The 18,155-nt window shown below is 42.0% G+C and overlaps 1 protein-coding gene across 2 annotated transcripts in view; it reads right to left on the bottom strand.

The window, feature by feature from the left end:
- The window catches only part of CDC14A (cell division cycle 14A), a 177,862-nt gene that overhangs the window by 11,544 nt on the left and 148,163 nt on the right, over positions 1-18,155 (bottom strand). The window contains exons 12-15 of one of the 2 annotated variants that reach the window (XM_044914081.1): positions 12,103-12,218; positions 10,227-10,274; positions 8,063-8,185; positions 7,033-7,366 (exon numbers count right to left, since the gene is read on the bottom strand). In XM_044914081.1, coding sequence (XP_044770016.1) covers positions 7,033-7,366; positions 8,063-8,185; positions 10,227-10,274; positions 12,103-12,218 — 621 coding nt within the window. Of the gene's footprint in view, positions 1-6,840; positions 7,367-8,062; positions 8,186-10,226; positions 10,275-12,102; positions 12,219-18,155 lie in introns of those variants that run through there. The other variant, XM_021690005.1, reaches the window with a different exon arrangement.

Here is an 18,155-nt window from a genome sequence, read left to right as displayed (position 1 = left end):
TCTTATTCCAAGTCCTACTTTAAAAATCAGTAATTCCTTATATATATAATTCTATAAGTACATATATACATATTTTCTGACTAATGCCAGAACACAGAAGAACTTAACCTATTCACAGGCTACCAAGGTTGTTCTGAAATCTGAGATAGAGAACACAGAGAACAAATTGGTGGTCGCCAGAGTAGACGGAGGTGAGGGATGGGCAAAATGGGTGAAGGGGAGTGGGAGATACAGGCTTCCAGTTATAGAATGAGTAAGTCACAGCGATGAAAAGTACAGCATAGGAATATAGTCGATGGTTGTCTGGTGACAGATGGGAGCTACACTTGTGGTGAGCACAGCATAAGGTATAGAAAGGTTGAATTGCTGTGAGGTACACCTGGGAAACTAATGTAACAGTGTGTGTCAACTACACGTCAGTAAAAAAGAACTATAGCCAACAAACAAATGTAAAGGGATAACAATAATATTGGAGACAAAAATAAAGTTGCCTCATGATTACCAAAAAGATAAATAAATTTGCAATGGAGAACCCATCCACAGAGTCTTCAGAACCAAAGAGCAGACTAACCCGCTGAGTATAAACACGGTTGCGCCCCTCACAGAGGGAACTGCGTTCACGACAATTTCAACTGTGGCATAAGGAGAACGCGAGGGTAAAACAGTAAGCGCACACACAACAGTTCATTTCAATTTTCCTTTCAACTGTAAACCAAAGGAATATTTTTTTAATTCCTTTCTGTGTCTAGTACTATAGAAACCATAAGATATAAAAGAACTTTATGGAACTTTGTGTATTGACACACAAAGAAAGTTTAAAAGTTGGAGACAAGTCTCATATACATGGACAACAGGTAAATAAACACAGATGCTCAAGTATGTCATAGCAACCGCACATATTGATAAGGTACTAAATATGCATCGTGGGCAGGAACAAGAGGTTAAAAAGGGTCGGTTCAGTTTCCAGAGGAAAGCTTCAGAGAGTAGATGGAAGGTAGTATATCTCTTTAAAAATGAGAAATTGGTGAAGAGGGCAGAGGGCTTTCAAGAAAGGGCTTTCCAAAGGCCAAGAGGTAGGCAATAACGAGAACGTAGTGGGGAAGGAGGGCCAGGGAACCCACATTCAGGGACAAGCAGGGTAAACGAGGTACAAAGATACGATAAGGGGACCTGAGGACAGAGGGCCTGAAAGCTCAGCAAAGGAATTCAGGATTAATGTTCTAGCACTAGGGGATCCTGGTCACTTTTGAACAGGTGAGTCAAATGATGAGATCAGTTCTCTCTTACCTGGCACTGCTTTAAAGTGGGCTTGGCAAACTATAGCCCAGGGGCCAAATCCAGCCCACCACCTGTTTTTGTAAATAAAGTTTCACTGAGACACAACCATACCATTTGTTTATGTATCGAGTTGAAGAGTTGGGACACACAGCCAAAACATTGACTATCAGGCCCTTTACAGAAAGAGTTTGGGCCCCTACTTAGAGTATGAATGAATGAAGAGACTGAGTTAGGAAGATCATCAATGAGGCTAACACAACAACAACAAAGATGAGAGAACAGCAGAATAGAGGAAAATGGGGAAATTCCAAGAGACAATGAACGGCCTCATCAATATAACCTGCAACATCACCATGAGAATATCTCTGGAAATGTCCGAAGACATTCCTAAGCTACTGGTTAGGAATAGTAATAAAATAAAATCACAAAAAAGATTTTAACAGGTGATGCCCAAAGCAGCTTTCAGAAGAACCTCATTATAGAGAAGCCTATCTTATTAATATTTATATACCCTACAGATCAGTACAACAAAAGCTTATTCTAAAAGGCTACTCCATACAGCAAAGATTAATGTGACCCCGTGACACTGAAGTGACAAAAAATTCTTTGTAACCAACCTGACTCTATATATACATACATATACATATATTTTATAGCAAAGCACATTATTTGACAACTCCTCCAAAAGCTCACTATTATAAAAAAGATGTTTACTAAGGACCATAATTCTCCTTTGGGTGGTTAAGTTTCCATTTACAAAAATAAATACATCATTTAAAAGTTAATAATAAATATATGGTGGATCTGTTGGTCATGTATGGTTATTTAACAGCATCAATACTATTGTGCATAGTAAAACACACAATAATCGTTGAACAAGCATAGCGTTTACCCAAGGACACCTGCTAAGGCAGGGACAGAGGACAGCAGATAGGACTCAAACCAGTCTCCCTGCCTTCAGGGTTTCCACCGAGAGCTGTCCTGCACACGACTGCCAGAATTATCTTCATCGGATCAGATCTGATCAAGCCAGTCTGCTGACAAGATTCAGATAGCTGACACTGGCTTCAGCTTAACTTTCCAGCCTCAACTACAGGTGACCTCCCCTGGCTTTAGCTACACTGGAATACTCACTGCTCTTAAAACAATAATAGCTAGCAATTATTGAGCACCACCTGTAAGCCAACAGGGTAAACTACTTCACATGATTTATCTCCTCAGTTAATCATCACAACCACCCTATTACAAAGACACTATGATCACTACCCCGTAAGCCTCAAGGCCCCATAGTCACACAAACTCCTTTCAAAGTACACAGCCCTATGTCGTATAAAATTCACAAAAATTCATATTTTGCCTTCTTTATCCTGCATAGGTCCCACCAAATTGTATAAGCTTCAGGGTGCACAAAACCTAGATCTGCCCTTGATTATTATCATTCCCATTATTCCCATTTTACTGAGGCTCAGCAAGGTTAAATAACTTGCCAAAGTACTCACCATAAGGAAATGGCAGAGAGAAAATTTGAACCTAGGTCTACGTGTCTTCAGAACCTAAGAATCTAAGTACAAGGCTGCACTTCTGGTCATATGGTTCCCATTGCCTGCAACGACCATTTCTCCTCTTCCTGTTTTCATGGCTAGATTCCCAGCAGGCTCCTATTCATCCTCCAAAGCCCGACTAAAGTGGTATCCCTTCTTCACATCTTTCCTTGACCTCTCCTGAAAAAATGAGCTATCCTTTAGCTATCCCTGTCTTTTAAACACCTACCACAGTATATGTGTGACATAATGTAATCAAAAGAATATGCTTTTTGGAGTCAAACTGACCTAGGTGCAAATTATGCCTCTGCTACATATTTGTGGTACAATCTAGGCCTAGGCCAAAATATTTAACCTCTCAAACCCTCCAGTTCTTCATCCTTAAAATGGAGGCAATAACTCTTAACACATGACTCATTTAAACACCCAAGCATTCATATATCCATTCAAGAAATAGTTAACGAGTGCCTACTGTATGCTCAGAGCATACAACTGTGGCATACTGTGGCACAGAAAACAGAGGCACAGTCCCTGACCTCACAGAGCTTACAGTCTAGTGGGGGATACAGATAAGTGAACAGATGGGTAAAATGCAGCGCGAGAGGAGTATTGATTAAGACCAAGGCAGGGTATAGAAGAGCTTATGGGGAAGGCATCACGACCTAACCCAGACTTCAGGGGTCAGGTAAGGACAGCGGAGATGAATAGCAATTCAGTGGCAAGTCTCATTTTAAAAATAAAACAGAGCAAATATTCAAGATAGATACCTCAAGTAATTTCAATTTAATAAAATACTTCCACCCCACCCACACCATAATCACACGTCCCTCATTTCTTAAGCATTTGAAAACTCCTCTGAATGTCAGGGAAGGAAAACTGATTTTTTTTTTTTTAACAATAAGTGGGTTAATAAAAATGAAACCTTGTGCATTGTCCTGGGCAGTAGAAACCTTGAGGCTCACAGAAGAGGCCAAATAAATAAAAATAAAATCGGATGGTTTCTCGGCTTTCTGTCACCACCAGAAGAATTCCTTAACATTTGCTCTTGTTTTCTGTGTTAAAGCGTTTAATGACAGAACAAGGAAATCATTTTTACATTTTTCTGGGGGCTGAACTGCTGCATAAAGTGAGAGCAATTGCAGCTTTCAAAAGAGATGCTAATTGCAGCTTCTAAAATATTAGACTCCCTCTAAACACACGTCATCCTCATCCCCTAGGAGTTTCTGGGTCTTTCTTAAAGATGCTGGGAGGATACTGCCGTACAGACTTCATTTCCTACCCAAGGATCTGAAAACATTTCTGCTGAGTGATTTATTCCTTGTTCTTCAGGGGCCATATGCCTCAGAGCTTAGGAAGCCCTGCAGGGAAGGACCACCTCCTTTAGACAAGAAACCCACAATTAGAAAAGCAAGTGTAGCGGACCGATAAAGGAGAACAACTCACCACCTCCTGCTTTATTCCACATTAACATGGGAATTTCCATCTGAATTTAGACTTTTTTGGGAGCCTTCCCTCCCACAGAGGTTTTCTAGGCAAAGATAAAGAAGTGAAAGTCAGCCCTAAGAGACCTGCTACTTCTTACTTCCCAGGAGGGTAAGAAGGAGGAAAATGTTGTCATCCTGGCGATTCTATTTCTAAATGCTTCTCTTTACAATAAGATGACAGATTTAAGAGGCAGAAGAGGCGAATAGCAGCAGCTGCCCACACAGACTATTACTTTAATTATTGGAAAATCACTCTATTCAGGCCAGGAGAGGGATGAGGAGAAGGAGGAGAGGTGAAGACAAATAACAAAACATGGAATGACACCAAAAACTAAATTATATAAATATGGGGGGGGGGAGATCAATCACCTAAAGAACACCCCCATACTTCAACTAGCCAAGAGGAAAACTGAGATCCAGAAAAAGTAGAATGCTATTCTTTGTCAGGCTCCTGATGCTTCTGGTATTCAGCTGCAAATGTAGGTTTCACTAACTCTTTCGCCATGAAACCAGCGAGATATTTATATAATTATCTATATTATCTGTATGTGTAACACTTTTTCCGAAAATGAACAGGTCTGTGCTCTGGTCTAAAAACGAGGCTGATCCACAATCGGTAGATGAAAATACTGACAACTCAACTCCTGCTGGGAAGCACACGACTTGTAAACCTTGTTGTGAAAAGGTAAATACCTATCATTTTCCATCTAACCCCCTAATTACTAAGATCTAAGTTTTACTGATACACCTATACGCATAATATAGTAGGATCAGAGGCAAATTAAGGGGTGGAGTGGGCTGGCAGTTGCTTGGGGCCCTAATCTATACAGGAATCTAAAATAATGTTGAAAAACATCACGGGGAATAAAATCTTATGGGGAAAATTATACAGTTGACCCTTGAACAATGTAAACAATGCATGGGTTAGGGGCGCCGACTCCCACGTAGTCAAAAATCTGCTCCCCCAAAACTTTTGACTCCCCCAAACCTTAACTACTAATAGCCTACTGTTGACCAGAAGCCTTAGCAAGAACATCAACAGTCAATTAGTATGTTCTATGTATTATATACTGAATTCTTACAATAAACTAGAGAAAGGGAAATGTTATTTGGAAAATCATAAGAAAGAGAAAACACATTTACTGTACCGTATTTATTGAAAGAAATCCATGTATAAGTGGACCCTTGCAGTTCAAGCCTGTGTTGCTCAAGGGTCAACTGTATGTGCCAGGAAGGATTGTGTGTGCATAGAAGAGAGAAAAAAAAAAAACAACCTCTGAAAAGAGGCTGAGGTAGGGATGAGAGTGGTAATAAGTCCAACCAACACACATGTGCGTGCACACACGTGCACTGCATCCTCGTGTTAGGAAAGATGGTCCCTAAGGAAAGTGGGTCTCGTTAACTATTCCCATGGAGCTATTGTTCCCCAAAAAAGGCACATTGCCCTCCCCCCACTCCCCTGCAGAAATCAGCCTCTCCCTGGACAATGGCTGAGGATATGTTTGAAGAATATCAGGCATGAAGGAGTCCCAGGTCCCAGCCCTCCCAGGACACTGGAGCTGGCTTGTGCCCTGACTGGAATCACTCCGATTCACATTTCTTTGATCTGTGAGATCGATTTCTCCTTCCCATTTTGTTCTTGTTCTCTCAAATCAAAACTCACATTCCCATAGATCTCGATTCCCTTCTAGGCAATCAAAATATGTGATTAAAGTGATTCATAGCAGGGGGTGAACCAACAGATTTGACCTAACAGGGATTTCTGATTAAAAGCTGGGGTTGGGCGGAGCTTGGCAACCTAAATACTGAGTTCACAGGGAGAATGTGTTTGGCAAACTTTCGTCCTGTCTCCGGAAGAGTGATGGCTAATTCTAAACATCTTCCTGATACTCTGTCTTCCCCTCCCCAACATCCCAGATACCGACCTATAAGCCTTCCTTATCAACACCTCCCGTTTGCCATGTTGTTAATTCTGTAGGGTCAGTGCCCTGCAGGAGGTGACTTATTCAGGGGCCTAATGGTTAGTTATGAGAAGATCCTGTTCATTCAGCACCTTCCACATTTAAATACTCTGAGGGGACGCCTGGGTGGCTCAGTCGGTTAAGCGTCTGCCTTCGGCTCAGGTCATGATCTCAGGGTCCTGGGATCGAGCCCGCATCGGGCTCCCTGCCTAGCGGGGAGCCTGTTTCTCCCTCTCCCACTCCCCCTGCTTGTGTTCCCTCTCTCACTGTGTCTCTCTCTGTCAAATAAATAAAAATCTTAAAAATAAATACTCTGAAATTCATTCATTAGCATGTGATGTGGAAAAGCGACGATTCCTAAAACCACCACAACCAAAGCCAATACCGTCTACTGTATGAATCAGCTCCTGGCTTGGCACCAGATATTCAGAGTGATTTGCAAACTTAACTGAAAAGTTAACTTGACTCAACAGTGTTCATGATGAAGGGAATGAAAGCTGTTTCCCTTTGAAATCACCTGAAAAGGAGTGGGAGGAGGAGGACAAAAAGAAGGAAGGAAGAAACCCCAGTTGAAACTTGGCATTTACTTGAAGAGGAGCCAGCAGAATGCACGTGCATGGACAGTTCCACAGCACAGAGGGAAGGCATCGCTCAGAAGGCTTCCTTGGCGCTATTAAATTTCTTGGGTGGCAGCCTTGGCTGGGAAGGCAAGGCACAAAAGTTGCGTTCAGGGTTCTGAGGACCAAGAGGTGGTGTCTGCGAACTTACGGGGATTGAACGGCTCAGGAATCTCGCTGAGGAAGAAGAGAGGCCGGTGTAGGAGGGCCGGAGGAGGGTGGGGTGCTCCTCGGTCTTGACGCTGTGGGGGCTCGGCTGGCTGCGCAGGGTGCTCCCACCACTGCTGTTGCTTCGGCTGTACTGGTTGTTGTTGAGCTCAGGGTAATTTCTGGCAGGCGGCTGGGAGCTGCCGTTCAAGAGGCTGGTGAGCGGGCTGGCTATGAAACCCGCCTTAGAGGACGAGGAGGCCTTTTTGTTCTCTGGCTCCTGTGTCGCAGCATTCAAGTTGCCTAGAGAACTGGCTAGCCGGGAGTTTATGGAAAAGCTGAATGGAAAACACAGGTTGTGGGCGGGGGGGGACATAGACAACGATGTATACTCACGCAGAGTTCATGTTTCTAAAACACATAATTAGGACATGAGGGGAATGGGATGCAGACAGTTCTGATTAATGCAAATGGCGACAGAATGGCTTCTTTATCGCTCTTGGTGATAGTATCCTATGGGGCCTTGAGTTATACACATTAACTTCCTGTCTAAGCAGTTAATTCAGACCCAAGAAGCTGGCTTAACCACGCTGACAGGAGATGTTGAGACAGAACATCTGGGGGCTCTATGTGTCCTGAGGTGGAGAGTACAGGAAAAGGGCTAGATGATGGGAGAGTAAAAAGTAGACTTAAGTGTAAGATTTAGCTTACATGTACTCATTCTAACGTCCCTACCCATCGCAGGAGAAATGACCATACCACATAGCATTAGTATGTGCCACGGAATTCCGATTTCCTGATCACGTTAGGCAAGCTGGAGCTTCACTGTAGAAAGGGATGCCATCTGGCACTCCCTCCACGGCCTTGTCCCCCACCACGTGAGACAGGAACAGAAGCCCCGGAGGGTCACAGAGGCTTCTGCTATTTCTCCCCTTCTCCCCGGTTCCCTCCTCTGACAAACTTCAGCCAAACTCATTGTCTGCTACGGACTCCCTTTACCTCCCACCGGTATCTGAGAAGTAGAGAAAAATCACCTTCGTACACTGGCACCTGAGGACAAAGAACCCCTGTTTATCCTCTTGGCCGTCACTGAAGGGGACAAAGCCACTTTCGAGGTCTTCAAAGTAGTTGCAGATCCTTGTGGGGACGAAGTCAATCTTTGTGGAAACAAAGGGGCAAAATGTCACACAAGAGCTGTGTCATCCTAACATCCAGCAATCACCTAAGACACGGTAAACTAATAACATTAAAGAGATCACAGCAGGTCACGACAACAGTGACAGTAGCAGCAGTCAAAGCCAACAGAGCACTCGCTCTGTGCCAGACTCTCTTCTGAGAGCCTTATAGATGGTAAGTCAGCTCATCCTCACAACAACCCTATGAGGCAGCTAAGATTGCAATCCCCACTTTGCAAGTGAGGAAACGGAGCCACAAAGGAAAAGCTCCTCATCCAAAGTCACTCAGTGAGCAAGGGACAGAGCTGGGATTCAAATCCAGGCTCCACAGTCCTGTCCTTAACCATGATCTTGCCATGCTTGGTCACTTCCCTTCTTTGATGGCAGCGTTCTTTCTTCACATGCCCTTAATTCTACTTCTTTATATTTTAAACCTGTCCTCTTCCTTCCACTCTGCAACTGCCCTAGCTGAGGCCATCACTACTCCTTCCTCTTGACTACTAGCAACCTCTTTTAATCTTATTCCTTAAAATTCAAATTCTGAATAGTCTCCGGGGGAATCTAAAATATTTAATTATGTCACCCCACTGTTTAAACCATTTAATCTTTCCTCAGTGTCCAGGAAGCCTGAGCTCCTTGGCTATACTTACACCCTCCAAACTCTGGCACTAGCCTTTGTGAGCAGGTCCTTTCTACCCAGACTTTGCCATTAGGCACCTCTACTCCAGCGACACGAACTGTTCTCAGTTCCCTGAATGGACTGCATTCACACCTGTGTCCAGCTTGCATATGCTGCTTTTCCTGCCAGAGCATCTTCTCCTCTCCTTACCTCCCCTCCACCTCCATCTGCCTCATTCCCATTGCTTATCCTTTGCTGGTCCAATCAGCTAGTACCCTATACAGCAAGCCTTCACTGAATTCCCAGGCAGGGTAAGCATCCTGTTTCGTCATATATTCTCATAGTAAATCATAGCCCTTACGCCATACTTCACTGTCTGGTATTTGTCTATTTCCCTTGATATAAGCTCCACTGAGGGCAAAGGACTGTCTCTCATTTCTATTCCCAGTGGGCTAGTCCAGTGCCAGACTCAGAGAGGATGTTCATTAATGTTTGAGGGAAAACAGACTCAAACCTGAACAGCCAGGGCAGAATCATGGTTTTAATACCAAACCTGTTTTAACCCGAATAAACCATTTAATGCACCTGGACCTTGTTTTCCTATCTGCTCTAGAAAGCTTACTTACTTGTAGACTCTTTCCGTCATCATCCTCCCCACAAACAACATTTCAAGTACATGGTTTGCCTCTAAAACACGAATGGGAAAAGTGGTACAAGAAAGCAGCTCAAGTTTCTGGAGAAGTCTGAGCCCTCTTCGAACTGCCCACACGAAACAACCCGAAAACCTTGGGCTGAATAAGAACCAGAGGTGAGGGGGTGAATCAGCTTCCTACCCCTATCTCATCAACGGTCTTGGCAAACATGTCCACGGCCCTCACCAAGCCCTACACTACACCCTACACTAGTACAAGATACTACCACTAGTATCTTGAAACCACCCCGGGACTGTTTGGGGGACATTTCTCCAGAGAGAAACACTAATGTTTCCTCTTCAGATGGAGGACGGGGAAGGAAATAAAACTAGAAAATAAAGAACATATGTAAAACTAGGGGCGAAAAGGACAAACAGAAATGTTAAAACCTCGAGGCAAAATCGGTCACTGGATTGAAAGGCACATTGCTGAGCAAGCGTAGTTTCTTAGAGACCCCAGAACGTGCTGGAAGCACAGACTACACTGATGTCCCTGCCACAGCCACACCTGCGGGCACCTCAGGAAAACCAAAATCCCCTTCATGGTGAGCATTAAAAATAAGGTGTAGTGTAACAATCTGGAACAGAAAGGAAGGGGCTTAAAAAGTGAAAAGCTGTGTGCAATTCGTTTTCACCAGTTGCAGGGTTGGGAAATGTATTTAAAGGGGAGCATTTATTTACAAGCTACTAGAAATTCACCTCAGTAACAGTACCTGAAAGGCTGGGATACTGCTCTTGGGTGCCCTTTCATATCATCCAACCTGTGGAAATCAAAGACAAAAGTTCACGCATCACCGGTTCATACATTTAAGCAAAAACCAAAAGGCAGAGCATATGGAGTCAGACCAGTAAAAATATTAAATTGGCAAAAGGGAGAAACCTCCCAAATGGATATTAGTACTCATTCCGTTTCTAAAATAAATCCTAGAACCAGCAGGAAACCCATTTTAGTCATTTTGTTTCATCTTAAATTTAATTTACAGCAAATTTCTTTAAATCAGAAGGTGGTGTTGCAGCCACTCAGGGTAAAAAAAACGTTCAATGATGATACCATGATGCCGTTAGGAAAATTGAATTCTAAAAAATGAGAAAATTTCCGAGGAAAATTGAATTCTAAAAAATGAGAAAATTTCTAAGAATTAAAAAAAAAATAGAAAAATCATATTGGAATAGCCTTCTAAAATTTGTGTCGTGGATGTTCTCTCACTTCTTTTGCCTACTTATGTGCCAAGCTATATGCCAATTTATCCCTCCCTCCCCCTTATGATTTCTTCAAAATCAAATCTAAATCTGTTGGAAATTAATTTTAAGCAATATAAAGCCTTTCTTAAGAGTTTCAAGGGGGAAAATGGCGAATAAAGAGATTAGTAATCTTGAAGAACCTTCCACTGACTTAGATGATATCCATAGCAGGCAGAGCACAGATTGAACAGTACTGGGTGTGAATATCAGCTCTATTCCAACTCCATCCCACTGGGGAGGGATTTAACCTCCCTAACCTCAAGCAACCAACCCAAATGTGGGTAATGATGCATACCTTTTGTGTTAATTCGGTTAATCTTCATAACCAAACTAAACACCTAACATGCTGCTCAGTGAATGATACGTCTCTTCAATTTTCTAGTGGTAGTTGGCGGTTACTACTAAGCACGAGGCTTGCTATCCCATCTTCTCACATTACTGTGGAAAACGATCAGCTTGAATTTGAGCCACATAAACCTTCATCCCCCAGGTCAAGGAACCAGTACTCAAAGCATAGGTAATGATGTGTTCAGACTTAATCTGACTTGTGTTATAATCCTCCCAGATAACACATGAAAATTAAACTCTCTGTGAGGCTGTTTGACATGTGTCATGCTGGCAAAACACCCCTCTTGCTGTGCATGTCTCTCACTTAAAAGGCAAAGAAAAGCAGCCATTTCCTATTATAATCATTTATGAACTTGTCACCACCCCATATATTACAGTAAAGAATCTGGAAGATATTCACAGATTTTTGTACCTACATTGATCCTAAAGACTTCCTTTTTTAACTAATCTGAACCATTAGCAGGTTTTAAATGTTATGATCACAAGTCAGGTTCCATCAATTGATTCTGATTAGTAATTTTAGACTTCAAACTTTACAGACACAGGTTAAGAACTGTTTATTCAATTCTCAAATATAGAACATAAAACTAAGGAGTTAGGATATACCAAAGCTTGGCATTCAATACTTTTCTACACACTCTAGATTCAAAACAAAAGCCTCAGTACACCTGTGAGGATTTGCCACAAGATAGGACATCCACTCATGGGGGAAGAGTAGAATGCCAAAAGGAATTTTGAACACAGTCCCAGAGACACCCAATGGCATAGCAGTTTAAGGTAGGATTTCCAGAGACTGAGATTGCAGGAGCTGCTTTCTGTAAGCTTCTAAAACTTAGCTGCTCTCTATAGTGACAAAATAATAAACAACACAAAATAGTAATAAACCAAAAAACAAGAGGTAAACATGGCATTTGTAGAATGATATGCAAAAGAGAAGATTAAATATTCTATCCACAAATGGAGGCAAAGTATAAATTCAGAAGTTTAAAATGGATCTACCTAAATGCACAGGATGGTGAGGAGCGTGGCTGTCTCTGACTTTTTAAGGCACGTAGTTTGTCTCCCTGGGTTATACTATTTTTCATTTCCACATCTTCATCCTCTTCTAAATTATTCTGGAAAAAAAATGCATGTTCCATAGAAAGGTTATTATGAATAATTTTGCTTTATATAGCTTTCTTAATAGACCATAAACTATTTATATAGATTGTCTTAACATAGATTATCTTAAATAGCTTTAATGCTCTATGAATTCAGCATTGTCTATATATATACTAGAGAATGTTCAACTATTCATCAATTAAATATACTGGTCAAATCAACTCTAAATCAAAGCATGGGTATGGATGTGGTAGAATTTAAAAAGAGCTCTTTATTACAAGGGACCACAACCAAAGAGACTCTCACGCAGACAAAATCATGCTTTGGAATATAGCTCAGATACAGGCTGGCTCAATAGATACATTACAAATATGTTTCCAGAAACTACTAGGATCAATCACTATCAATTTTATAACTTGTTTACAGAAATGAAAGACAAAACAATTTAGGATATCTAGACGATAACTTACTAGGATCAACTAACACTAGTAAAAACACTCAAGACCTTTCCAGAAGGAGTTAAAGTTTACTAGATTGAGAAAGTGTTTCCTGCTGACATAAATCTTATAGACTAAAAAACAGAAGTACCACACAAGGTCTTTTCACATGCTAGTTCACATTTAATTCTTACAATTCAGGGCGGGGAGGACACTGTTACCCATAAAGATGAAAAAAAGGAGGTGCTCACAGAAGTTAAGAATATTACCCAAGCTCCCTGAAGCTCTTCATGACAGCAATGATTTTAATTTTTTTTTTAAGATTCTTTTTATTTATTTGCGAGAGAGAGAATGAGAGACAGAGAGCATGAGAGGGAAGAGGGTCAGAGGGAGAAGCAGACTCCCCGCTGAGCAGGGAGCCCGACGTGGGACTTGATCCCGGGACTCCAGGATCATGACCTGAGCCGAAGGCAGACGCTTAACGACTGAGCCACCCAGGCACCCCTGTCATGATTAATTTTTTTTTTAAAGATTTTATTTATTTATTTGAGAGAGAGCACATGAGAGGGGGTAGGGTCAGAGGGAGAAGCAGACTCCCTGCCGAGCAGGGAGCCCGATGCGGGACTCAATCCCGGGACTCCAGGATCATGACCTAAGCCGAAGGCAGTCGCTTAACCAACTGAGCCACCCAGGCGCCCCATGACAGCAATGATTTTTTTTTTTTAAAGATTTTATTTATTTATTTGACAGAGAGATAGCGAGAGCAGGAACACAAGCAGGGGGAGTGGGAGAGGGAGAAGCGGGCTTCCTGCTGAGCAGGGAGCCCGATGTGGGACTCGATCCCAGGACCCTGGGATCATGACCTGAGCCGAAGGCAGACGCTTAACGACTGAGCCACCCAGGCGCCCCGACAGCAATGATTTTAAAATCAGATTTCTTGACCCCAGATACAATGGTACGCTAACACTGCACCAGTAAAGATTTTATTTTGCCCATTTCCTCCCCTTAATAATTCATACACCTTGAATTTGCTAAGATTCCTTGCAGCCATAAAAGTCCCCTCCACTCTTTAAATCTAGAACTCTTATTTGATGAAGGATATACAAAAACATACTTCCCTCAGTCACATTCTAGTCATTTCTGATAGCCATTCCTGGCTCAAAACACTTCTTTACTCCCTGCCACCTAGGTTGGGTTGCAAGGATACATCTGGGGTCAGTAGACATGTCCTGGGTAAAAAGACCACACCTTACTACTATAACTCTGAGTTTAAAAAAGAAAAATAGACACACAAAGCACACAGCTGGTAGGAAAGAAGAAGAAATGAAGATGAAAGCTTCCTAGAGGAGGGAATCCCTTAACTGAGTCTTAAAGAATGAGTGTGGAGAGAAGCAGCCAAGATCACAGGAAGGGTCATCCTGGCAAAGAACATCAGTTCAACAGTCACAGGTTCATGGAACCTTAAAGTCAGAGGATTCTCTTCAAGTCATAAGTTGCCCATCTATAAAGTCTCCAGGAATTGGTTATATCATTCATCTCTGCCCATGCAACCCCAGTGGGAATGAATCCATTATCACCCAAGGAAGCCTGCAGGAATAGAAATAAGGCAGGTCTGAAGGTTAGGCTTGCTAGCAGGATGGTACACCTGAGGAGGTGGGCTTAGCTTCACCCAGCAATCAACATGGGTGTTGTTACCAGTTACTTGTACCTGATACCAGTTACTTGTACCTGATGGAAGGACCAGCACACAGCCAGAGTCTCTAGAATATGGGACTGGCTTCTTGAAGGACCTGACAGGATCCTCACCCTTATTGGTCAGGTTCATTGTCTAATGGGCACCTTTGTGGGAAAGCCAGGAAAGCTTGTTTGTCCTTCCAACCAGGAGGATCTTTGTGTTTCCAGCTCTGAAACACCTTCAAAATTCTAAGGAAAAGTGAGCCTCAACCTGGAATTCCAAAATTCAACCCAACAGTCAAACGTAAAGGTAAAACAAAGATAAAAAAATTCACCTCCCACACAATCTCTCTGAGAAAACTATTACAGGATGTACGTCAGGGAAAAGTTAAGAAGACAAGAGGAAATCCAGGAAAATGAGGACTCCAACTGAAGAGGGTGAAAAGAAGGCCTTGGGTCAGAACTATACAGTAAGGCTAAAGAACAACCAGTCCAGGGTGGAGAGGAGAAGACTCTTTGGGAAAAGAATGAACTTGGTAAAAATTTTTTGCTGTGTTAAGATTTTGAATAAATTTTAAATTGCTTGGCATAATTGCGGGGAGGAGAGAGTAGCCTTATGTTTTCCCAAGTACACAGAAAACTATGCAAATAAAAAGGCAATTAACTCACACCTGAACTCATATAACATTGTGTCAACTGTACTTCAATAAAAAAACAGAGTAGACTACCATGCTCAAGAGTGAACAGTCCTTACATAGTAATAATGTACGTATTTTTGGGTTTAACAAAAAATTATGATGTAGCCATATGGGGAAGCACGCGGGAGTAGGAGTAACACCTGGGCGGGGGCGGGGGAGAGCTAAAATCCTGTCTACCACAACCAGAAGGCAATCAAAAAATGTCCAAAACCAATAAACTGTTTTAAATAGCATTATAAGCAAGACATTGATGTGCAGAAATAATGGTAGTGAAAATGCTGATATAATTTGCTTAGGGGTTCCCCCGTTTGGGAGTTGGTCTTGGAGTACAGAAAGGTGGGATAGGGGACTGATATTTTTTATTAGAATTCAGTACTTTCTGGGCGCCTGGGTGGCTCAGTTGGTTAAGTGACTGCCTTCGGCTCAGGTCATGATCCTGGAGTCCCGGGATCGAGTCCCACGTCGGGCTCCCTGCTCAGCGGGGAGTCTGCTTCTCCCTCTGACCCTCTTCCCTCTCATGCTCTCTGTCTCTCATTCTCTCTGTCTCAAATAAATAAATAAAATCTTTAAAAAAAAAAAGAATTCAGTACTTTCTGACATTTCTAAAAGTGTGGTCACATATTACTTGAAAAAATAAATACTAATTTAACAAGATACACAATTAAACAAAAAAATTGCTAATATTTTACATATAGTTATGTCACAAGTATTTTCCCTCCCACTTTATTATGTATCTTAAAGGTGAAATCTTTTAAATGTAATGCATTTCAAATGTAGAAAACAACAAAAACACTGCAACAGAGAACCATGCACCTAACTAGCCAGATTCAATATATTTTCTATTTAAGCTCTTTCTCTTAAGGAATTTACTTAAATACCCTAGCTCTCAAAGAAAAAGAAAACATTATTTATTAAGTCTCGGCTCTCAACCTCTGAGACAAGGAAGCCATGTCTTTTCTAAAGAAAAAAAATATATCTATAAATATATATGTATATTTATTTAAATATATATTAATAAATATATTTATTATACCCAGCCTGCCCTACATAAAGGCAGGAAAATGAGAGCAAACTAAAATACATAAAGAAGGACCATTTCAAAAGATGTACTTATTTACAGATGATGGTCTAGCTAAGGAACAAATAATAGTTGCAAAGTAGAAAGATTTATTTTATGCCATTGGTTGTTCTCTAAATATAGACAAGATGAAAATGAAAATAAAAGGCACTCATAGGTTTCAGTTGGATAGAGTAATTACTGACCAACGCATTAATCAAATGGTGACAGAGTGAGCTACTGGGGAGGCTGCGGTGTGTGCCATTAAGAAAAAAAATCTATTAGATAAAATATAGCACACTAGGGAAAAAAGATGGAAGAGTTATAATAGAAAAATGACATAAAAAGAGAGTTTGAAATAGAAATGAGTAAAAATAGAAGTGAAAGGATTGGAAGAGAAAGATGATAATGGATTTTTAGCAGGTTTAAGTGATTTGGCTAGGAAAGGTGGCTGGGTCATCTCCAAAATTCTTTCAGCTCTCAGATGCTGAAACTGTGAGGTATGAAAGCTGGGGAAAGGCAAAGATGTCATCTTCATAACAAGTTGCTTCTGATCATAAAAAGTTTGGATTTATCTGGGTCCCCGAGTCCGTCTTCTCTCCTTCCTCACTGCCACCGGTTGAGACCTTTATCACCTGGGACCACTCCCCCATCACCAACTTCCTGGCCTCCCACCCCTGGCCGAACACAGACCCCAGCACCCCTTTCCCTCACAACCAGAGCAGTCTCCCCAAACCCTGGCTCTGTGTTGTATTGTCACTCTCCTGTCCCAGAGCCTCTCCCGGATCCCAGTGGCATTCAGATTGGAACTGGAATGCCATAGTGGTCCCAAGAGTAGAAAGAATAGTGCTTGAAAGTAGGGTCTTAGAGAGTTAATTTCTTACTTCATGGATTTTTTTCTAAGATGCACCCTGTACTTGGGCATTTGATGTAAAAGAGCAAAGGATTTTATAAATCACAGTATCTCCATGATGTAATTAAAACAGTACATTCTTGGGGCACCTGGCTGGCTCAGTCGGTGGAGCATGTGACTCTTAATCTCTGGGTTATGGGTTTGAACCCCATGTTGGGTGTAGAGATTGCTTAAAAATAAAATCTTTAAAAATTAATTAATTAAAACACTAAATACTTTTTTTTTTAAAGATTTTATTTATTCATTTGAGACACAGAGATACAGAGAGAGAGAGAGAGAGAGAGCATGAGCAGGGAGAGAGGCAGAGGGAGAGGGAGAAGCAGGCTCCCCACCGAGCAGGGAGCCCGATGTGGGGCTCGATCCCAGGACCCTGGGATCATGACCTGAGCCGAAGGCAGACGCTTAACCATCTGAGCCACCCAGGCGCCCCTAAAACACTAAATTCTTATTTACCTGTCAATTTATGTGAACTTGGCTGAATAGGAGCAGCACCTGTACCTAATTCATACCTCTAAGTCAAGAGCATCTGATCGATAAGTGTGCTAATATTGGATTATCACCCTGGAGAAGGAAAAGTTAACAACAATCACAGTTCCAGGAGAAATTTATTGGGACAGGCTGGCTAAGGTTATGTTCAAACTTACTGATGTAATATACTAAAGCCACACTTAGGACCTCATGGAGAGGCAACAGGGTATGGAGCGAGGCCTCAAAGTGGGTGGCTGAGAGGAGACTCCGAAGCCAGAGCGCCTGCGTCTAATTGCCAGCGCCACTGCATACTTTGTGATCTTGGGCAGACAGTTTAACTTTCTCTATCTCGGTTATGCCATCTGTTAAAAAGGGCCTAGTAACAGTGCCTATTTCATACAGCTGTTATAAGAACTAAGAGTTAATCCATGTAGGGGCACCTGGGTGGCTCAGTCGGTTAAGCATCTGCCTTCAGCTCAGGTCATGATCTCGGGGTCCTGGGATCGAGCCCCACTCCCAGCTCATCGGGGAGTCTGCTTCTTCATCTCCCTCTGCTGCTCCCACCCCGCCTCCCTGCTCATGCTTTCTCTCTCTCAAATGAATGAATAAAATCCTAAAAAAAAAAAAAGTTAATCCTTGTAAAGCACCTAGAACAGTGCCTAGCACCTAGTAGATGCTATTTAGGTGGTTGTTACATTCTAAGC

This window comes from Neomonachus schauinslandi, chromosome 4 (genome assembly GCF_002201575.2).
Source record: "Neomonachus schauinslandi chromosome 4, ASM220157v2, whole genome shotgun sequence".
NCBI classification, from domain to species: Eukaryota; Metazoa; Chordata; class Mammalia; order Carnivora; family Phocidae; genus Neomonachus; species Neomonachus schauinslandi.
Note: the sequence above shows the minus strand (reverse complement) of the source record. Positions and strands in the feature narration are given on the sequence as shown.